The sequence below is a fragment of the Trachinotus anak genome, unplaced genomic scaffold (genome assembly GCF_046630095.1).
Source record: "Trachinotus anak isolate AG129_WGS33_773 ecotype Australia unplaced genomic scaffold, CSIRO_AGI_Tana_v1 ptg000021l, whole genome shotgun sequence".
Lineage (NCBI taxonomy): Eukaryota > Metazoa > Chordata > Actinopteri > Carangiformes > Carangidae > Trachinotus > Trachinotus anak.
In genome coordinates, this window is record NW_027273872.1 from 16,426,995 (window position 1) to 16,451,276 (window position 24,282).

Below are 24,282 nucleotides of genomic sequence, written 5' to 3' on the forward strand. Positions count from 1 at the left end.
GCTAGCTCACACAAATCAAATCCTTATTTGGACTGAAGTTGATCTACTGTTGCTGAAAGTCCATCAGCATTCTGCTGACAGTTAGATTTATCAGCATTTAACAGTCAGGGTTGCTAGCTTAATTGTTTTAGAAATGTGTGAATAAATTGAACATCACCACAGTGGATTGAACATATTTTCTTATTGTCACAATATAAACCCTTATTAAATTCAAGGTAAGAATGGTTTAGGACGAAAAGGTTACTAGCTACTGGTTAGTGGCTCAAATGACAATGAAAAAAGTCAGAGTATGTGATACTTACACATCGTACAGATTCAAGGGTTAACTCTAATTGTCTAAATATAGTATATGGGAGGGGGGTTAAGTAGCTGAAGGCATGACCTTCGGGTGACATTTTTCTCTGCTTCAGAACAGCAGAATAGTAAAAGTACTGAAAGCATAGAGAGACTGCAGCTGTCTACAGTACGTGCTGTATGGCAAGGCAGATGTTTAAATATACAGTAGGCCATGTGTGTTGTATTTGTGAATTTTTCTTGTCTCTTTCAGCTGCCAAGTACTTGCGCGCTTTAGTGCCACAAGACACCAGTGATCTTTATCAACAGACAGTGTGTATATGTGTGTATTGTGTAAGGGTTAGGAACTAATATGAACTCTGGATCTGCCCCAGCATTTGTGGATATGGAAACTAAATGGCAGAAATACTTGAGGACTTAGCAGTTCATCTGTTTATATCTCCATTGTTCCTCCCTCTGTCTCTGTCTGATTTGCTCCATTTCAATTTCAGTATACATGAGCTCAAGAAGTCTGGGGTTCCTCAAGGATGCTGGTCTCACCTGTCAAGTGTCTCACTTATGGAGAATGTGTTGCTGATACTTGTAGTGGTTAAGTGATTGTGCTGAATCAGCCTTAACTCTCTAGTAAAGGACTAGGTTAGACAGTGAAGGTATGTATGATGTACAGTATGCTGGTCTGCTTTAAGTAACAAGTACTTACTGTCTGACTGAACTCATAGATTGTGTCTGTGTGTGTGTGTGTGTGTGTGTGTGTGTATGCGTGCACGCATTACCTGTGTTTTCCTTTCCCTTCTTTCCAGCTTGTCTTAACTGCACTCTGCCCATGCTTGTCATATAGCAAACACTGGTCCAACATGATTCATCAGCCTTTTGATCCAGTTGTTGTGCCAGGACATGCTGGTACATACAACTTACCCACAGGGAACACTGGGATTTACCTCCAGCTGAAATGGTCCTGTGACAGGTTTTAGCTCATTCCAAACTTACTCTGAACCTTCACCCACACCTCAGGATATAATATTATCTTTATGATGTCATCAAAAATAGTCAAGAGCTCCACTTCACACAAGTGTTACTTCTTGACATCTTATATGAGTTGACCACATTTTGCTTTTACGTGATTTTGTTGTGGACAAAAGAACCCAGACTGTCTCAAATTTCTTTGTGCCTCTACTTTCAAACTGTGTGCTTTGTTGTGCAGTGGCTGTTTCACAAATGCATATGGAAAGTCTTTGCTCATCACTAATGACTGACTTTTATTGTGAGGTGACAAGTGCTGATTTCAGCGTTGTTTGATGGCTGATAGAGCTGAAATCAGTTGTGGCAGTTGTTCAAAACTATCAGACATATTAAATTAACTCACAGGTGTGGACTGACTGTATAAAACATTGACACAGTGGATACTTTAACAGTGAGAGGCAGATTAATACTGACAAAGAGAAAACCACAGACGATGCGTGATTCTGCAGCTGACAAGGTCGTCTCCTTTTAGCACATCCTCTGTTATTGTGAATGTCTGTCAATCAAGTCTAAAATGGAGAGACATGCTATGTACACAGATCAACACAAGGCTACCTCTGTGAGTTTTTTAACGGTTAATCATCAAGACCATTTATGATCTATGGCGTCCTAGAATGATATTTGCCTCTGTACCAACAAGAGTGTGAAGAAGTTAGATTTTCTTGGAATGGCTTGGTGATATACATTTGATCAGAATGTCCTGATGGCTTGGTGTATGAATACACACATGGACACACACACACGGGCACACACAAACACACATCCTAAGTCTGTGCAACATAGACAAGGACACACTCACAGCTCACAAACACCCTTGAGTTGCAGCCTTGGCAACTGTTTTTCTTTCTTTTTTTAATTAGAGCAAAAGATCAGAGAAATACCAAGTGTCAATACCACCGAGAATGAGAATATGGCAACGGCGACCTTTTAAAGCTCTCTGATCTTTTATAATGTCAGGGATGGAGCATCTTGTTCTTTTCTACCGTAAGTTTATGCCCCCTGCCACGCCCCCACATGGAAATTTAAAGAACTGCAGACTAATAAGGAGCGTAGCTATTTTTCACAGGCTATTTTTAGTTTTCCTCATTGGTGGAAATAGCCAGTTGGCAACAGATGTGTGGCTGATCTCAACAAGTCTCGAACCCTCTCATTAGACTATGTCAACAGACTTTTTAGAAGTTGTCAGCAATGTGTAGATACAACAACAGGAAGATAAAAAAAATAAATAAATATTTCATTTTGCTATGAAAGGCAGCTGTAAACACCACAGATTTTATGCTCTTGTAAAATTTCCAACATGAGTTAATTTCTAGACATAAGTCAGAATGAAACTGTGAGTGGGTTGTATGGAAAAAGAGTCATTCCTTTGTTTTTCTGTTCTTTAATTGGATCCAGTTTGAGAACAACAGTGATGCTATGAGACACTTTTGCCACGCTCAGCCCTGGTGGCCACATGCTCCTTTCCCATATTCCCAAAGCAGCAGGCAGAGGATGAGAGAAATCACCCAGCCCACTGGCTGGGATCATCTCTATCTGTACAGTCCTCCTCTCTTTTTCTTCTTGATGAAGGTGTTAGTGGTGTATTTGCCTCAGGGTGTGGGACAAGGTAGGATTTCTGTGTGGCGCTTGTGCCCTGGTCAAGTGGAAAGCAGCCTTATCTCCTAATCCTGTTAAATAAATGGCCTGCATTTATGTTGTTGCTGAAATAAAGAGGACAGAGTAAGAAGATAGCCTGTGAGATAAATGTGCTCTATGCCCTTCTCTGTAGATGGTGGAAGAGGTGGGGAAATGATAGCTAGGGAACTCTATGATCCTGCAGCTGTTTGTTCTTCTTGTGAGCCACCTATGACTTAAAGCAATACGTCCACACCATAAAAATGACTTTATCTCTGTTGGCTTGAGAGATACTGTAGATTTTCCTGCAGACATAAGAGAAAAATCCAGTGGAACAGATATAGATAGTAAGTAAGTAGTAAGTAGTAAGTAAGTAAAAAGAGCAAATTTATCGTAGGCTGCATCAGAAAGATTGGGAGTTAAAGAAAAACTATGCTTGAGAAACCATTAGGCCTGGGGAAGAGAAGCAGTGATGTGAATGGTGTATGAGGACATGGGTGTGTAATTGTTAGGTGTATGCATGTGCTGCTCCGTGTGTAAAGCTCATACAGTATATGTACATTCTCATGTGCATACGTGTGTGTGATCTCATGTCCACGCATGGCTGCCAGTAGAGTGGGTTGGCCTGGCTGGTGGCCTACGTTTGTTTAGCTGTGAATTCTTCCTCCTGATCCAGTGACTCACAGCCTGTGGCTTAGGCAGCATTTGTGTGCCCAGAAAACACTAATCTGGAGCACACAAGCTCAAGACCACAGCATTACTATTACCTCATCACTTTCACTGGATGTTCGGTTAGGAGCTCTAACTTAAGTGTTCAATCTGTTGCTGATCCTTGTAAGTTTAAAAGGAAATCCCTGCAACCTGGGTCTTATTTTAAGAGTTTTGGGCCATTATCATCTACTGGTAATAATTACCTAAGTTGCTGATGTCTGGAAAAACACAGTTGCAAAAAATATAATGCAAACTGTCCATTGTAAACATGACTTGCCATAGGTTTTACCTTCATACAAAGTGGTTTATTTTACCTGGCTAAACTGTTGGTTTGTTTACAGTGTTGTTTGATCATCTGTTGTGTTTCTTGCCCGATCAGATGTTTCTGAAATGACGCCAAGTTCGCAGATCAGAGGAACAACTGGTGAGTACAGTGTTGTCAGTGCTGATAGAAGTGATGACCAAAACTACAAAAATAAGACCAAAGTTGTGATAAGCTGAATTTATCTCCTCTTTCTCCCCTCCATGATGTCAGGCCACACCGTCAGCTACACCTCTCCCACCGGTTTGGGTATGTCTCACTGTGCTGCTCAAGGACACTTCAGCAGACTTGATTCTTGTCAGTACAACAGCTTGAACAACCTCCTGACTTTTTCAACCAACAAGTATAATCAAAAGGTATTTAGTTCTGAGGACAAAACACTGCAGGTATGTCAGCAACAGAACTGATACCACTTTCTGACCAGTGCTTCTTGCCTTTCTTGCGCTTTAACTGTAATTACAGCACTAATTTCTGCTCCCATAGCAGTTGTGCTTAGACATCTCAACATCCCTTGCTGATGTAAGAAGACTTCCCGGTAATTTCCTAAACCTTTACAGTAAAAGTGGTGAAACAAAGCCAGTCTGAAGTGCAGCCATAATTCTGCTCTCACTGAGTCAAGGCTGCACAACCAAAACTGCCTGCCTGCCTTGGAGTTGTGCTGCACATGTGACGTGTAATTTCTGCCTGGAGCAACAGCAGTGAGTGAATATCACATATTAGGAATGTATCATTATTTGGGAATTGCATGACAGGAAAGGGTGGAGCTAATTAGAATGAGAGAGATGGGAAGAAAGCAAGAAAAAATGAATTTATAAATAGCATGGCCATGTGAGAAACAGACTTTGCAAGGCCAAAGGGACATGAAGGGGGTGTGAAGAGCAGTACTGGCAGTACACTCCGTTATTGTGTGTGTGTGTGTGTGTGTGTGTGTATGCGCGTGTGTGGGACCCAGATGGACTGTACTGAGGTTACTTGGAAAGAAGAAAAGAGTCGTTTTGTTGCCTGGGAAATGGACTTTAAAAACCTGTTGAATTTGCTACATCCTTGTAGAAAAACACTTCTGCACAAGATGTCATTGTACTGCATTGTGTGCTTTAAACTTAATTTGTGCTGAAGTTAGAGTTAGGCTCAGGAAGAGTCGGAGAGGCAGAGAAACAGACTCAGAAAGAGAGACAGACACAGGGGTGATGAGAGAGCTTTGAAAAAGAAATGGGAGAGGACGTGGGATGATGTAGAAGACTATTATCAGTTGTTTCCTACTTTATGTTTTCTTTACATTTTGAGGCAAAACTCCTCACTCAATAAATGTTAACAAAACAAGTAAAACCTTAACCTAGATCAGTTTGTGCACATTGCATTGATGCTTTGACCACACACATGTGCACACACACTTAAGGACTGTTTCGTGTTATACAAGTGGCCAGCTGGGTAGAAATCAATCAGGTAAACTAGGTCAGGGGAGGGGAGGAGAGGGAGATGCAGGCGGTCTCAGAGGAGCAGGCCTTTGTTCCACATAGGAGGTGGATACATCAACAAAATACCTCTGGCCTTTCCCCAAGGTGCAGAAAACACATCAGGTAACCTGTACAAGTCGTCATGTGATGCATGAACACATGTAGACAAATCATTTCTCCCATATGTTTGGCGGTGACCATTGTGCAACACGTGCGTTCGCAGGTTACACAACATCTGATCCACACATCTAGGTTCAGTTGATCTCCCGCCGTCTCCGAGGTGATGCCTTTCAGACCCTGAGCCCAGTATTACTGAGGCATTACCGTCCTGACCACTCCTTTTCCGTGGAAAGTCCAATAAGAATCCACTGTGCTAAGCCCCATCCAGATAGACGGATGACCATGTTATGTCCTTAGCAACCTAATAAAAGCACCACATAACATTCAGCAGCTATGAACAGACAGGAGCAGTATTGGATAAAATCTATTCAGAACCAATTTCTGTGTATCATTCCTAATAACTGGTGTTATTGCATCCACAGCATTTGCCCCACTATACATGGAGAAATAATGAAGCGTAGAATCAAATCAATGAAATCCACCCGCTTTCATGTAATAGGAAAGATGCATTATAGGTTTACATGGTTATTCTTCCTGTTCTTTCAATTATGCACTGCCGTGTTCTCAGGATTTATCAATATTTATTTTTAGGTGTTGAATTTTAAATCATAAGTTATATAATGATTTGATTATGCATCGACACAAATTATTTTGCATCCTCAGTCTCTGTGTGTGTGTGTGTGTGTGTGTGTGTGTGTGTGAGACAATCTGCTTCTCCGCATGAGCTGCAGGGCAGTTCCATAAAGTTTAATTATATGTTGCATTCCCAGTGGAAGGGCTGAGATTAAACTAAATTAAATTGTGTTGGGGTGCATAAAATGTTTCTGTGCTGCGGAGGATATACACACACTCACACATAAGCACGCACACACAAAGGAAACATGCCTTGCTACAAAAGGGGTAGAAACCATGGCACCGCTGTTAGCAGTGATTCGCATGAAGTGAAAGCGGTTCTGGTAGCAATTCTGTTCGTCATTATATCAGGCTGTGTGGCTGCTGTCTGCTTTGTTTACTGTTGCTGCAAATGACCAAGTGCAATTATTTAATAGACCACTGTATGTTTGTGCAAAAGTTTGATTTGTTTCTGAGGAGGCTCTCATACAAAATAAGATGCCAAAACATTCCACTTGCCAAACATTCAGTGTGACATTGTACATTTCTTCTAACCCTGGATTATATTCATTGATGTGTCATGATCATTGCCTCTGTTTTCATCTGCTGATATAGCTGTCTGAAAAATTATCACCATATAAAATTGTTGTGGTAAACTCATTAGCTAACAGTTACCTATTGACACCTTCGTTTGGAGTCATGTTTCTGACCACTTGATGAATGCAAGTTCAATATTCATCCCTCTTTTAGGTTTGTTTTGGTCTTCACCAGCTCCTGAGGACAATATCCGAGACTTCTAAATGCTTCACTATAGCTGGTTGCTAACATTGTCCACTATTATTGTCTGCTGTTTGGTGTTGGTCTGGTAGTGTACAGTGAATTTCCTTTTAAATATCAGCCTGTTGCAGCTGGAAACAGGGTTGATGACAGTGCTAAGAGTAAACCAAAACAGAAAAGTTGTGGGCCGGACTGCTAAACACAGAATTGGGTGATGATCCTTGTGGATTATTCTTTATGAGTGACTTCTTTCACTTTTAACATTAATATTTGAGCCAACATTTATATGAAAATATTGATTAATGCCTCTTTAAGTTAAGGCAACTAAAACTTTTTGGTTTGTAAAAAGTTCAGTTCATTGAATTCATTAAATGCTTCGTCAGCCACACCTCCAGCCCTTGCACATGGAGGAGAAGAAAAGTCAGTTCTGATCCAAGCTGGAGCGCTTTAGCAGCTCATAGTTCGGTAAAGCCAGAGCAATCAGTGGTCAGACTGGGAAAGAAATTCAGCTTTAGACTTATCCGCTGGGACAGCGACCAAACAAATGACACTGATGGAGCCGGTAAAGACACTGATGAAAGTGGCAAAAACTTTAAAAACTTTCTGGCTGTTTTGACGGTCCACCATCCGGGATCCCACTACAGCCTGACTGGGAAAGAGATTCAGCCATGGATTTATCCACTGGGATCGTGGTTGTACAAATGATGCTGATAGAGCCAGTAGGTAAAGGCACTGATGGAGCCAGCAATGACTTGCTGAACAAGAAAACTTTCTGGATGTTTCGCCAGGCCACCGCCTGACTTGGATTTGAGCCAGTTGTCCCCATGGCCAGCCCGCCTGTGCCCTGGTTATATCTCTTTCTTTGTTGGAGGCCTTTTTAGAGTAAAAAGTGGTTTCTTCAGTGAAGGACATTCTGGAAGGTCACTGTCATCTGAATGCTTTCACTTTCACCTGAAGGCTGCATACTGCACTGTGTAAGCTCGCATGTGGGCGGTGTCTGTGTGTTCAAATGTTGGGAGGGCAGACGGTTCAACAGAAGGGATTCAAATGCACGTACATGCATTAACATGCACAGATTCCCAAGCCAGATAGCAAAACAGTGATCAGAGAAACTCAGGTTACAGCAGACACAGAGGGCCATTACTCCACTATATCTTTACATAGAAAATAATTGCTTACTGCTATATTATTGTTTAAAATCTTGTTTAATGTTGTTTACATAACCTTTAAATAGTCAACAATATATACAACAGTGAATAATCACATGAGATGGGACCATTACTTTACTTGCCTTATATGAATGTACTCCTTTTATTAGCACAGCACGCACTACTGCAGAATCACTGCTTAATAAGACACTGAGCTCCAAAAGATTGTCTCTCTCTCCTTCCTTACCCTCTTGTACTGTTTGGGCACAAAATTACAAAGACACAGAAATACCAAGAATGCATGTGAATTGTGCACCATCATGTGCATACTATATTATATAAAAACAATTAATTAACACACAATAAACTCTCACAATAAACTTAACTCCAATAAGTCCAGAATCTGACATAAGAACTCCTCAGGATCAATGTTTGTTAAATACCAGGATCATAAAGTTTGGCCACCCTTGTGAAAATGCTGTTGTATTTGCTGGGCCTTGTCTCTTTTAGGTTTACTTTAATAAGTTTTGATATTCAAAATATGGCTCAGTGTGCACTGTGAATGTCCTACTGTTTTGACATGGCAACAAAATACGCCATAAGATTAATTAGGATTAGAGCAGTGATTATGTTTTATTATCATAGCAATAATAGTATGACACATTTTACATTTAGCTATGTTAATCCAAGGATAAGTATTTATAATGCAGAGACAAATATGGATTGGAACATTGTGTGTTTTTCACTCTGATTGCTGGCTTGTTTTTTATTTGTGGCTGGAGTGATGATAACTTTTATTTCTCCCTCTTTGAAGAACTCTTTTACTCTTCCCATATTTTTGCGTGTTTAGAATAACACAAAATAACAATGAATTAGTTATGGTGTGCATATGCATGCATGTTTTGAATGAGTGCATGTGTGTGTCCATATGGGGAGTGTCAGGTCAGGATGGAAGTCATTAGCCAGTGGACTGATTATATATATCTGCTGGAGGACGAGAGTGGTCATTCCCCTTTTATGACTCAACTTCATGACGTGACTCCTAAGGAGCAACAGAATACACATGTAGGTTTACTCATGTGGTTTGTGAGTGACATGTCAACTTTAAAGTTGCAAAATAATCTTCCAGCAGGCCTAGTTTCTGGTCTGCATATGAATTGCTTGCTAATCCACGTATTAGTCTCAGGTTGTTCGGTTCTGCTCTCTGTGATCACCTCTGCTGTGTTTTAATGCACCTGGATGTACAGTTTAGTAGTTATCATTTACATATTTTGGATACAAAGCATACAAAACATACAAAGCAATCAGCATTAATATAACTTAATCACCACACTTCCTTGTCTCCTCTGTTGTCTTCTTTGATCACTCATTTTTAAATTTACGCAGCAAAGTTGCCTTTTAGTTTCATTTTGACATAGCTACTATCTGAGTAATCTCATGTCTGAGTTTCCCACAAAAATGCACAGCTGGTGTTTTTAAGATGTATTCACACAGGAGACTATTTACAAAAAGTTCAGCTTTTGGGTAAGAAAAATGCAGGATTAGTTTGAACAGAAGGCCCAAACAGAGAAAAGATTATTTGAAATTTAGTTGGCTTAGTGTGGATGTACTTTTGGTTTGCACTGATAATTCATGAATAATTGCTGGCTTTAAACAGGAAGCCTCAACTTGCTCTTGCCTTTCCTCTTCAACTAGCTGTGTTTTGTTGTCTTACTCTTCCCAGCATCTCTCTTGCTCTCTCTGTCGCTAGATATCTTCATCTCTCTTCTGTCTGGTCCTCAATTCATCATTATTCTCACTGATGACCTAATTTGTCAGCCAACCACCTCCTTTGCTCACCCTGACACGCTCAGTCCTTTACCCTTTGGCCTCAGACCCTGACCCTGCTGAAAATGCTACCCAGGGCAACAACTGCAGGAAACAGCCACTACTACTCCTGCTTTTACAAACAGCTGAGGCTATAATGCATCTGTAAGACATGGAAAAATATTTTGGTTGATTCACATTAACATTAATTTTATTTATTTAAAATAATTTCCAATGACAAAATATTTGCAGGAAAACAGTGGTTACTGGCTCATTTTCATCTGAAATTCATAACTAAAGTCTTACATTTAGGTAGGCACAACAGATTCTTTCTAACACCTCACAGTGCTCATGGCATTTCAATTGTATAACTTCCACTGCACCTCATTACACACTCTGGCTTCTATACAGTGATTAACGCTGGATGACATCTTGTATGTTGATATCAACTCTGCATTCGATTAATTGGCAAAGAATTAATAGAGTCCATTACACCAGGGATAACATTCACAATAGACTCATGCAAATACATTTGTGCTGCATCAGTAAAAGCCCTTTCTATCATTGTGTCACTATGACACCAATGTCACGCCAGTCTCTACAGAAATGAATGGTTCACGTGTGACTGTGCCAGCCTCGACCCTGAACCCACACTATGCAGGAGAGGAGAAGAAAGGTTTCCATTCAATTACCAGGCCCTCTTGCCCCCTTGCACTCTGCAGAACTGATAATGCACCTACAGTACATATCATACCTCTCATTCCTCTGAAAGCTGGACATGCCTCTGAGGGATTATCCCACCTCGTGAGCAGCACTGTGACTAAAAGTCCTTTGTCCACTTTATAGAAATGTTAGCCACATGTCCATTTCTACCTGCTCTTTTGAGGGGGAACATAATAAAACACAGCCAGTACCAACACCATAATGGAGCAATGTAAAGACGCTTTGACTTTAGTTAGCATAAAAGTCTCACTGTTAATTCAATAAACTTAATTCAATTCAATCCTTTTCTCTATAAATCCTTTGAAGTAATACATCTCTTAGTGAATAGTAATATAGCACAAGGTGCATTTCCACTGTATATTTTGTGAGTCAGGAGGAGAGCTTTCAAATAGCTGTTTTACTGACCTGGGGCCTGTTTCACAAATGCAGTTTACAAGCACTGTTTAAATGCAGATAGAAAATAGTAGTGATGTCACATTGACTGTTGCTCACAACATGCTAGATTTTGCTCCTGTTATTTTGATTTGTTTGTTCTAAGGTGGTAGTTGAGCTGTCTTAAGTCAATTTTTTTTTTCTTTTTGACATTCCAATAAAATTTTACATGTTTAATATTATAAAGTTTTTAGCCCTGGCTCATGCAAATAGTTATGTTCAATGACTTGAACACTGTCTACTTTTCCAGCACAAAACAGGAAGCAGCAATACGAGTTCATAGTAAGCATTGAGGCGACTCCGGGGAGGTGCAAGACTGTGAGTTGTTTGGTGTAGGACCAGCAGGGTAACTGGTCACAAGGAAAATAAATTGAAAATGGAACAGGAAATCATAACTACAAAGTTCAAACACAATCATTTAGGGGCAATTATAGTGTTAAGCTACTAACGTTATATAATAATAATAATATCAATGTAGAATTTCACATGAAAGAAGTCAGGAAAAAGTTTTTCCTCCTGTAAATGTCCACCAGGAGTATGATGGGAAATAATCTCAAAGGAATCTTGTCATAGACTGTTGCTAACAAGTGGCTAAATGAGACGTTAAGCATCATCACGCCAAAACAAAAACCAATCTACTCACCAGTCCACCTTCACAGCCTCGTTGTGTTTAGACTTACTCTTGCAAACTATTTATACCTTTCAAACTATTGATAAGGCTTTTGTAGAATAATTAAGCACACTAAATTAAATTACAATATGGAAGCTTGTTAGTGCAGTATTTTCATTTTCTGTAATAATCCAAAAGATCCAATTGGCTTTTCGTCAAGGGAACCAGGGTTATGTTACAGGTTGGCCTACAAAAATACATTTAACGTTTCACTGTTGCAAATGCTGAGTGAACAAGCCCTAATGATGTCATGGTTGTATGCATGAATTCTTGCTTGAGCACATGAATTTTCATCCTGTGGGACCAGAGTTTTGTTTTTCTGGAACACATCTCACACATCATGATTAGTTTTTGGTCTGCACCCAGGTCCAGAGAAAGCGTTCATAATACTGAGTTATTAGACAAAGTGCTCCCAGATTTCACAGCTGTCAGTGTGAAAGCACCTTTAGAGTTGTACTGGTGAGGAGGACATCTTGTGTCTGTCAGTGTATAAGCTTTGTGCACTCTCTGACCTGATCCAGTGACAGGAGCTTAAAAAAGAACCCAGTTCAGTCTTTGCATTTCTTCTTCAAATAGAAACTCTCTGTCTTTCGTTCTTTCGTTCTTTCTCACACATACACACATACTTTCCCACCGATAATTACAGTACAACAGTAGTACTCATTCCTGGGCAGGACCTTGAGCATCCTGTGGTCAGGTTAAATTCGGTGTCCACTGCGCCACAGAGGTCAGGCAGCAGAATCTGTCTCTGCTGGCATGGCTACCTCTCTGTGGGATGAGGCTGGAATTACTGGCCAGACTTTTGACTTGAGGCAGCTTGGGAAAATCCACTTGTCCACTGCCCTGGTCACTTGCACAAACCAGGTCCAGGCAAAGATTAACATCATCCAGAAAAATAAAAAAAATTGAACCCTAATCCTCTTAAGAATGGGAGATTAAGACATTAATTTAGTGCTGGACAAGAGAGGAATTTAGAAGAGAAAACAAGATAGCTTATTTTCCCAACAGCTGTCTGAAAATATTTGGGAAGTTGAGTTCACTGTCCTCTTTCTCTGTGAAATAATACTGTAGTTATACCAAGTAAAATAGATTACTCTGTTTGAGCAGAGCTGAGTTTCGCCTCCATGCTCCAGATCCATGGTGATCACTTATCAAAAAGGGCACCTGGGCCAATCAGATCAGTTAAGGGCATGAAGGGAAATAGGCCACAGGCTCCCACTGAGAGCTTAGATAACATATGGAGCATGAACAGTCAATAGCAAAAGCAGCAAGTGTGTCCGTGTGTGTGTGTGTGTGTGTGTGTGTGTGTGTGTGAGAAAGTGTGTGACTGACTAACTAAAGACATACCTGAAGGTGGTCTTGCAGTAGACGGCGGTGTATTGACATTGCAAGTGAATATGTTAAGGCACTATTGACCTGATGGCTGAACTCCATGGGCTTTCACAGTACTCCACCCAATGAAAAGTGAAAAGCATTGACAAAATCAATAAGTTAACTTTACTGTGAAAACATAAAATTGTGGGGGAAAAAAAGAAATCTGTGTTTGAAGTGGATTGCTTTATCTGTTCGTCAGTACTTTCTTATAGCCTCTTCATGTTTTCTGTTATATAATTATATAAATTGTACATTTCATATGCACATTTTTGCATTGTGAGATGGATAAAAGACCAGTATACTGTAGCTTCTCACGTGGTTATAGTCTGTGGAATCCATTGTTTGTGTGACAGTCTTAAAAATCAGTACCGCAGTACTTTGTTCCTCCTCCTGTTGCTTTAACTGTGGTTCACAATGATCAACATGCTTGTTGAAGGTGCAGAAACACATTGAGATTGTTGGTCTGATTAGAGTTATGATTGTGATCGGACTAGGGCTGCCACCAATGACTATTTTTCTATCAATTAATCTATTGACTATTTTACTGATTAGTCTATTCATCAAAACGATTAATTTTTTCTCCAGAAAATCTAAATAACACACTGGCACGGTCATTTAAGGTAGAATAAGCCCATATTCTTATTCAATGGAAATTCTAAGGCAGCTGGCTTTATGAAAGTATTTAGCAGCTACCAAGGCAAAATATATTAAAATTCTCTCTCTACTAATGGGTAGAGACAACACTTGCAGGTGTAATCCTTCACATTTTTGTGACTGATTGGACTGTGCTCCATAAAAAATAGTAATCACAAAATAACACTGGATAAACAAGGCTTATAGTGAAATAATTTGAACTGTGATTTGCCCAGAGATCACAGGACAGAGAAACAGTGTCAGCTTAAATAATAAGATAGAAAAGACATAAATAGTGGTTAATGTTGATACAAATTAATGAGTGGGAAACAATGTGATGATTTAAAATATTGATATTGATGCATTTTCAGTGTGGATGTCACAGCCCTAGATCAGACCACTTTTGACCAGGTTCTTGTGAGTCCTTTTCCTTGGCCTGTTGGTATCTGGAGATTAAATAAGTTGTGGTGTTGGATGGGGCACTGAGAATAGTAGGTGTGTGGTTTTTTTAGCTCCCATTTAAAAACTTTGCATTTTCTATCTGCAATGTCGACTATCTGAGTCTTTAATGACAACAGCACTAACACAACGATAGGGAGCCAGGCAAACGAGCCAAAAGGACTCAGCAGAGGAGAGCGCCACTGCTAGTGCAGACAGCAATGCTGGCATGAGAGCTACATACATTTCAGAACTGCTTGAACAGCAAGGAGTGAGCTGAGGGTGTGTGCCCCAATGTCTTCTTCTCCCAGCCTCTCCTCAATATGTTAGCAATAAAGGACTCTCCTCTCTCCCAGAGCTACACAGAGCCTACCGCAGCCTTCCACCCAAAACCTGGCTCTCAGGACAGACCATTTCCCATCATTGTTCAGATCCATTGATACCAGAGCAAGGACTTGGTAATGAGGGAGACATGTAAATGAGTTGATTTGGAACACTGTGGCCACGAGCTCCAATTTTAAGAGGACTGCAGTGCAGATGTTCTCAAGCAGTATTATTTTGACTATTGCAAGTCAAACCAAATGTTTATGAATAGTTGTTGCATAATACAGCTAGTCAGCTCATCTGATTCTCTGAAGATTTTTCTTTTTCAGGGTGTTCACAGAAGTTTAAGGAGCAATGGCGAGGGGGAGAATTCAGGTTAACCTTTGATTCACTGGCTCAACTTGTGTCATTCTTTTGTTATAGATCTTCATTCTCATTCTCTAATTCATGGGGGGATTTTGAGGGGATTTTAAGTTGTTACTTGGATTCAGTGTTAGACTGCTCCTCCCCTGGTTATATTAAATCATTTCACACTGATTTCAGCCTTTCTGATCCATGGCCGTTTTTATACCCCATAGGAAGAGGATACTCTTTCTTTTCCCACATCCACCATACTCATACTCAGATTTTTTGTTTGTAGATGATCCATTCATTTCAAATCCTAAATCCTGCACTTAAGTATTATCATTTTAACACACAACCCTTATTCTTTTACTGGCTTTGCCAGACTTTGAGTATGCAAGGAAGCACTGGTGACTAGGTCCGAGAAAGTTTGCTTACACACATTTCTACACTCACTCAAAACATGGGATGTGTCCAATAAAATCATTTGGGAGGATATGGAAGCATATTTAAGAGTTGAAATTGTATGATCAGCGGCAAATAAACAGTGCTCAAAACAGAAACAAACTGAATCTGGTAATAAGATCTGAAACACAGATAAACAAGATGTAAATTCAGCCACAATGTTTGAAACTTTGGACAGAATTTTCTTTCTTCTTGCCATGTTGAAAGTTCAAGTGAGTCAAAGTACCTTGGATAAGAAGTAATTTTTATTAACATAATGGCAATCGCTTGCATGTTTTGACAGAGAGTATGCACAAATAATGGGAATATAACATCAGATCAGAAAATGATCAATGAGAGGTTTAGAGACAGTTTTTCAAATTTTCATACCTCAGATTGTACAGTAGACTTAAATGTCATGGAAAACGTCTTTGACATACCCTCCCTTTCTCAAGACCTGAAGGTCCCAGCCCACAGACTGAAGGATATTTTTCTCCTCCTCATATTCACTGATCAAACTAGGTTTACAAAAAATGCCACATCTGTCAGTCATTTAACATTTTATAATCTCCAAAACACGGTGAGTCAGATTGCCTTGTCTAAAAAGCATTTGATAGGCTACAATAGAATTCTTTTTTTATGTCACTTGAAAAATTGGGTTTTGGTTGTCTTTCTCTTCCTCAGTTAAACTGCTGTATACATGCTCTTCAGTCACTGTCTTAACAGTCATTATTTGAAATATTTTGGCCCGTGACAAGGGACGCCATTGAGCTGCTTGTGATTTCATTTGTAGCAGCCAGTGGATAGAGGGGATATGGCATGGAGGTGTCAGGCATAAGGTCTCACTATATGCAGACGATGTATTTCTGTTTGTCTCAAAACCAGTCTTTTCCATATCAGAAGCCCTGACTATTGGAGCTTTTCAGTTTTTGGGATATAAACTTAATTAAATAAGGAACCTCTTAAACTTAATTATACACATTTTCGATTGAAAGTGGTTAAAGATCATGTGGATTTTGTGTCACCAGAGAATTTAAAAACTTGTTTAAATTAGTTTTACTCAATCTGTGGAAAGCAATTCTTCAAAGAACCAATCAGGCTGGGTAATGGCTCTCTCTTCATTTGTATTGATCTGTTTATTGATAATCACTTTGCTTGTTTTTCTCAAGCAGAAACCTTTGGTATCGCTGACACTTTTTTTTACAGTGTTTTTTTTTGTACAGTGTTGAATATCCCAATTTCCTCTAACTAACAGTCAGTCATATTGATATATTTCTCTCTGCCAACACCACATCAAAAGGTATTATGTCCAGTATTTAAATCCTTATTTTAAGATTGTATCCGTTCTGCCCTTCAATTGCAGCTATAAAAACTGCTTCGGAAGAGGAACTTAATTCTGTTTATGAATGGCACATGGGACTTATTTCTTCATCAAACTGACTCTTTTTCCATAAATGCTCCACATCACTCCATCATATTCACATATCTAAAACAAATTAATTCAACTGTATCCTGATATCAACCCTACATGTGATAAATATAAATGTTCATCTGCCTTACCCCCTCACATATACAGGATGTAACCCTTTTTAGTTAAATTTTGGACATCTTTCTTTCAAACTATTTCAGAAACCCTTCCCCACGACATTGAGCCAAATCCTTTGACTGCCATTTATGGCATTGCTCCAGACTTGGATTTGCTAAATGAAAATACGAGCTAACTTATTTAAGTGGAAAGATTAATGCCCTCCTGAGTCATTATGTTTAAAGTGTGGCGCCCATTCTTGACTTTGACAAACTCACTACAGTAATCTCTGAGTATGTTTGGGGTGTATAGGAAATCTTATGCGTTTTGATTTAATGCCGGTTGTTCCCATTAAGATTATAACTTAAACATATCACATTTTTACAACCGTAGATGGAACCAACGTCAGAGGTTTGAGTTGGAGAAAATTACTTATAAAACTAGCCAAAAACAGCTGGCATATAGTGTGGTATGCACCTAGATTTTGGTGCAGAGACACTAGGCTGAAGTCAACCTCAGTCATACAAAGCTTAACTCACTTCGAACTCACTTCAGTTTACGCTCGTTGTTACCTTTGCATCTCTCCCACCTTTTCTTTTTCTCGTGGGACTTGTGGGTTTGTCTAGTGACACTCTACTACACTTTCAGCCTAGCAATTCGAATGGCAGTCCACTGTATTTACATGTGCATTATCAGAATCAGAATCAGAATCAGAATCAGTTTTATTGCCAAGTATGTTTTCACATACAAGGAATTTTTTCTGGTGATTGGTGCAATTGATCAGCAACAGTGGGGCTCTCTAGCCTTGTTGATGAGGCTAATAGCAGATGGGAAGAAGCTATTTTTGTGGCGAGAGGTTTTGGTCCTGAAGGACCGCAGCCTCCTGCCAGAGGGGAGTGTCTCAAAGAGTTTGTGTCCAGGGTGGGAGGAGTCAGCTACAATCTTCCCTGCACGCCTCAGAGTCCTTGAGGCGTACAGGTCCTGGAGGGACGGAAGATTGCAGCCAATCACCTTCTCAGCAGAGTGGATGATACGCTGCAGTCTGTTATTGTCCCTCTCCGTGGCAGCAGCGTACCAGATGGTGATGGAGGAGGTGAGGATGGACTCAATGATGGAGGTGTAGAAGTTCACCATCATAGTCCTTGGCAGGTTGAACTTCTTCAATTGCCTCAGGAAATACATCCTCTGCTGAGCTTTTTTGATGAGGGAGCTGATGTTTAGCTCCCATTTGAGATCCTGTGTGATGGTGGTTCCCAAGAAGCGAAAATGCTCCACGGTAGCCACGGGGGAGTCACACAGGGTGATGGGGGTGGGTGGGGCTGGGCTCTTCCTGAAGTCCACTATCATTTCCACTGTCTTCAGAGCGTTTAGCTCTAGGTTGTGGTGTGCACACCTGTATTTTTCACACACACTCACAAAGATGCATGCATGCACACACACCTAGAATTCCCTGTCCATTGCTCTCCATGTGGAGTTATGAGAATTGACTTTCAGCAGCCACCTGTGTCGGGGTTCATGGCTTTGGCCTGATGTGCTGTCATGGGGCTTTGATGCCTCATCATGTAACCTCTCTGAGACACTAGGAACACCTGTCCTTGCACTCATAAGGCATGCTAATACATGCGGACACATGGTGGCCTGCTGCCTGACCTTGCTAGGACAGCAGGAGTCATTGGAGAGACAGGCCACAACGGCACTGCAGGACACAATGTGGCATATGCTCACTCCGTATAGACCTTAACACATGCAGCATAGTCAAGTTGTTGGTGAGAGAAGGTGCATTCTGCTCAGGCAGAAAACACCAACAGCACTTACAGTACTTAGTCAGACCAATAAAATACAAATTTGAGCAAACAACAGTCAGCTTATCTTTTGATTCCAAAACACCTTTTATTAATAACATCTCTTAGAAACAAGATGACATTCCTTTGCTGTTAGCAACTGGAGCAAATTATAATAAATGAATAATAAAGTAAGTACGTGTGTGGGTTTTATTTTTAGTCTGTGTTGTTGTTGTTGTTGTTGCATTCTATGATACAGTTTTCTAAGAATTTGCTTGAATGCCACTACATAGCACTGACTGTAATTCACAAAAGGGTGAACACTGAAGGCAGTCAGCTAACATGACAACTTGTGATTAGGATCTATATTAACTAACCAAATCTCTATTAACTTAGCGTGTTGTGCTCTGTCATCGTAACATGTTCGCAACACAACAGATTTTCTCCACTTGTCTCATCTGACCATGTAGCTCTGTTTCTCCACTCAATCTGTTTGCACATGCACAGGCAACGGACATCTGAACACCCACCTCCCAGACAAACACACAAACATGTACCTGCACACACACACACACACACACACACACACACACACACAAACACACACACATACACAGACAAACCCCCACCCTGCCCAACCTAGCTATAATAAACTCCACAAACACAAGAGTTTGTGTGTGTCTGTTTGTCTGGGAAGAGGGATATTATTGTCTGTCTCTCCCCTGCTCCTTCCAAGTGCACTTTTCAAGGTACAGGGCTTGGTATCTCCATAGCAACAGCAAAGCGACCAGGAGCAGTGGGTGGGAGGAGGTGGCAGGCAGTGGGGATGGAGGCGTCGATAACGGGAGAGGCATGATGGGGGGTGTTGATGTGTGAAGATGGGGGTTCTCTGGTCACAAATAGGCATGCTGGGTACATAGACTTGGGAACACTGTGACATTTTCGTGTGTCATTTGACGAAAGGCAGGGTGTGGCTTTCTTCTGAAGGTGTTCATCTGTGCGCGTGTGTGTGTGTGTGTGGAAATCTATGCTCTGAGAGCCCAGGTGTGATCTCAATGCTTGGTGAAAGATGACCTCTCACTGAACAACACACACACACACACACACACACACACACACACACACACACACACACACACACACACACACACACACAGACCCTTTGTCTCTAGGTGGAGGGTCAGTATCTGTGCTTCTATAACAGAGGCCTCCAGGTATTATTGGACTGTGTTTACATGTACATGTGTCCATGCTGGCCCAGATATGTCCACCTCTGTACATTTTTCTAATCTTTTTCCCTCTCCCTCTCTTTTGACCTTTACTCTCCTCTAGTTACTTTTGCCTATCTCTCCATCTTTGTCTAACATCTAGTTCTCCCTTTTTAAAGCCTGACCCTCATTTTTTATCCTCTTCAATCCACTGTCTGTCTTGCTCCTCTCCCTCTGCATCTTTTTTAGGGTCAGTGCAGGCTGTGGAGTACATGAGCAGCTTATAGGTGTCAGTGTGTTAGGGTATGTCTAGTTCAACAATAAAAAATAAACTTCCACACAATTTTAACAGTGGAGTGAGGATGAAAAATGTACAGGATTTGCAGAGAAGACATTCTGGCTATTTACTTGGACTTGTCTTAGTCTGATAAGCAGATGTGTTGGAGAGTAAACCCACTTAGTGATTTATGCTCAGTGTTCAGTGTCAGTGAAGGAAGAAGTGTGATGTTCATATATGGCAGTGAAATGTAAAGGTGTGTAGGTCAGGGTGAAGGGTGAATTTGCCTTCAGTGCTTGGTCCATGTCATGTCTCCTGCTACTGTAGTTGTGAGCTCCTCTGTGGTCACTTTTTTAACCTTAATGAAGCAGCTTTATTTGCCTAACCTCAACCATTTTAGTTGCCACGTGCACATTTTTGTAGTAACAATCAAATATAAAACACTGGACAGACACGTACAATATTAACATGCTGTCTGGTATGTTGAAGAAAAACAAAATCACAGTCTGAATGTATTTTGGTGATGCTAAATTGTTGCAAATGAATTTAATTTACAGGAGATACGGTTGGCTGAGTTTACGTTCCAAAATATGTTATAGCAGCAGGACTGACGTACTGAACTGACGTAAGTTAGAAGAAATTGAAAGAACAAAGGCAATTACCTTCAGAATGGCTTTACTCCTACTACGGTGCTGGCATGCAAGTCCTGAACTGTACATATTAGGATACTGGATGATTTGTCAACTGGAACAGAGGTGGGAATTTGTTCAGTCTGCTCTCTGAAACTTTAAAGTTGAGTGGTGGTGTGACAATTGTTCACGAAATCTGTGCTAGTTTAGGGGCGTGACTGTCACAGAATACAAGTGAAGAAGAGTCTCCTTTGACACCACAAGGTGAAACAATAGACATGAACATGCTGTCTGTGGCATCGATCACTGGTTTCTGAAAGGATGGTTTTATGCCTTAGTTTGGATTGCTTACTTTACAGGAACCAGAGGACTCTATCCATTTTGGCCGGTGGCATTGTGGCTGAATGAGGAGGTGGGGTGAGCAGTCTGCAACCAGGACTGAATGTAATAAGCTGAGAGATCTGTTAATCAAAGCAAACAATCACTCAACCACACTCCTCTTGATGCGTATTGATCATAGAAGGATGTGATATTTAATGGAAGCATAAGTACTTGTGGAAACAAGTGAACAGTCAGACTAGCAGCTCTGTGAGGCTGTGGGTACAGCAGTGCTTTGAGCTCCTTTGTCAGTCCTAATGTCAGCGTTCTTACACACTCACAATGAGAAACTGCAATTGCAAAAACCTATAGTTGTATCAGACTTTTCAAATGTTTCACACATTCAAAACTTTTCTGTGAAAAAAACTGCAGCATCAAGGAAAACTAGAAAAAGAGGACTAGGTCAGCGACATACAATCTGATTTCATCAATAGTATTAAACCCCTCCAAGAGCAACTTTGTGTTTTGCATTTTGGTTAATGTTAAGAGTGGATTAGTAATAGTAATAGTAATTAGGAGTAAAATTAGTAATAGAAGTTAATTTCAGGTCAACACCAAAAACTCAAGGTTATCCCTCTTGTCTAAACTCAGACTACATATTATCTGTTAAGTCATTATAAAGTTGATGTAGAATTATTTTTTCTAAATTTGTATGGATGTATATTGTATACATGTACAATATTTATAATTTTAAATATTATCATATTATTTACTTTATTAAAAAAATGTTCAACCAGTGACCACTCATTAAGATACCATAAAGAGTGGTAAGTCTTCTGTTGACTTTGTCATTGTTTGGCATTTAGTTATTATTTTACACTGCTATGCTGTATTTTTTACAGTATTTTTACTAGCATACCTTTATTTTGCTTCTTTCGAGCTCTGTTATTTCTTAGCATTGCTTTGAAAATCTGGGTACAGGAGTGGAAGTCAACAGAAACCAAAGACTATAAATAAAGTCAAAGCTTTTTTGAAGTTGACATACTGCTAATTGGGACTCAACATATTCACCTGAATAGCTGATCTTATTACTTCAAAGGAAGATAGTTAGTTGTCAGTTGTTTAATGTTATTTTGTCCCTGTTATTGTCATATTATTTTAAAAAGCCAAAAAGAAAGCATTTTCTGAATATAGGCTAAAATTGGTTCTGTTTATATCTGTTTATATATCTTATGCTGCTTATCAGTGTTTATAACAGTATAAGACTAGTGGTCAAGAGGGGTAAATGATGTGCTAAATGAGGACAATGCAGGTTAGAGCAACAAGACTTCTTTTTTTCTGTCTGTAAATTGGACCCTTGGGCCCTGCAAAACCCAGTGCATCTCCGCCAGGGAGCCACACGGGGCGCTGCTGCTCACACATCTCAGGACGCTGGACGGGATGTCCAAAGTTTATGCAAGGCTTGCAGCATATCAGGGACCGGCGGAGAGTTGGACATTACTTACGACCCCAGGGTCCGAGTTGCAAAAAATCACTTTTGGGCGCGCCTGGCACTGGAGGTGTGATAAAGCAGCTTGTTGGTTAATTTCACTGCATCTCCTGTCGATGCGAGCTGTCAGCGGGCCTGTCAGTCAGCCAGCCCGCAGCACGGACAGCGCTCCCTGAGATATCCTCTCTTCTCACACAGCCGACACACACGGAGAGTGTGTGTGGGCGCCCGATGCCCCGTGTGTGTTTGTTTGTCTGTCTGTCTGTGTGTGTGTGTGTGTGTGTGTATGTGTGTGTGTGGAGTCGGGGAGTTGTCAGAGCACTAAGGCAAAGAGTGGGGGAGCACGCATAGTGTGTGAGAGAGGAGTTGGGAGGAAAGAGAGGAGGAGAGTTGAGTGAGAGTGTGTGAGTGGGAGAGAGAGAGAGAGAGAGAGAGAGAGAGAGAGAGAGAGAGGGAGAGAGGGGAGGAGAGGAGAGCTCCGTCTCTCCCGGTGCACTTGGCAGTCTAGTTGCGGGCTGCTGTGCTGTTGCTGTCGTGGCGTGGCTGGTTGCGCCAGGCGGGGAACTTCACCACACTGGAGCCCGGAGTCCCACTCTCTCACCTGCGCAGTTCGGAGCTGCCATGGGTCTCTCGCCTGGGTTTACTGTCCTAATTATCCTCCCGGCCTTTCTGCTGCACACCAGCGGCCTTTACATCGCCAGTAGCGTTGGTACGTACGGCTCAGTTAAACGTGGTCAGTGTTTATGTTGTTCTCCGTATCTGCTGATCTCTGCACGGAGATCTTCATGCGCTCACTGGAAGTGGTGCTCGGCGTAGCGGCAGAGCACTGTCCGGCTTCTCCTGCTTCTGTGTGATTTCTGGCGTGCTTTGGCAGTTCTTGCAAACAACATAGGACGCATTTGCAACTTCTGTATGTCCTGCTGTGCTGCTTGCATGGACTTTCCGGAGGTCCCTCAGCAGCGCAAGCAGTGTTGTGATGTTGCTTTCTCCCATCCAGGGGATGGTGTTATCTGGGGTGTAAAGGGGCATCAGATGCACTGGTTTACTGTCGGGTTTCGCAGGGAAGTAGCCGAACATTATCTGATTCGGCCGCTGTCGCATATATCGATCTGTCACAGGACGCTGGAGTCGGATCTCGGCTTATTGATCACACTATTATCAAATCATTCCTCCAACATGGGAGCCCAGGAAATATTAGTAGCGTGTGTTTGGTTTTGTCAATCAGCAAACTTTATAAAATAGATATGATGACCATATTATAATAATACCAAGTGCACCTTAACACCACATACAGTGTGATGGCATAACTGTGTCTCACTCTGTGATGACATTGACATTAAGTGGCCTTGGCTCTGTGTGTGTGTGTGTGTGTGTGTGTGTGTGCGCAGTGAGCATCTCTCAGGTCGCCTCCAAATTGCACCTGTGTTGTCACTGTCACATGTGAACAAGAGAAATGTTCCTCAGTCCAAGAACATGTCAGACGCAGAGACTGGAGTCAAACGGAAACGTTAATCTTTTACTCGCAGTGTGGTAATCAGCTTGTTGTGAAGATATGATAATGATGATTACTGATAATGGTGATGGTGGTGGTGGTAATGATGATGATAGGATAAACGACTGCAAAATACAGGCCGGTGTCTATCATACTAATTAAAAAAAAAGCGCTTTTAAAGAAAGAATGCCAGTTTCAGTTGTCGGATCAGTTCAGTTTTTTTTTTTTTTTTTTTTTAATTCAGTCGCCGTCGAGGTTATAGAAATCATTTCACTCGGATCGAGCAGCCTGACAGTGAGAAAACA

General features: G+C 40.9%; 1 protein-coding gene across 3 annotated transcripts in view; it reads left to right on the forward strand.

The window, feature by feature from the left end:
* The window catches only part of LOC139605811 (A disintegrin and metalloproteinase with thrombospondin motifs 2-like), a 128,356-nt gene that overhangs the window by 1,644 nt on the left and 102,430 nt on the right, over nucleotides 1–24,282 (forward strand). Inside the window, exons 2-3 of one of the 3 annotated variants that reach the window (XM_071457614.1) lie at nucleotides 4,019–4,063; nucleotides 4,175–4,210. In XM_071457614.1, coding sequence (XP_071313715.1) covers nucleotides 4,019–4,063; nucleotides 4,175–4,210 — 81 coding nt within the window. Of the gene's footprint in view, nucleotides 1–4,018; nucleotides 4,064–4,174; nucleotides 4,211–22,714; nucleotides 23,195–24,282 lie in introns of those variants that run through there. The other 2 variants (XM_071457613.1, XM_071457615.1) reach the window with 2 other exon arrangements.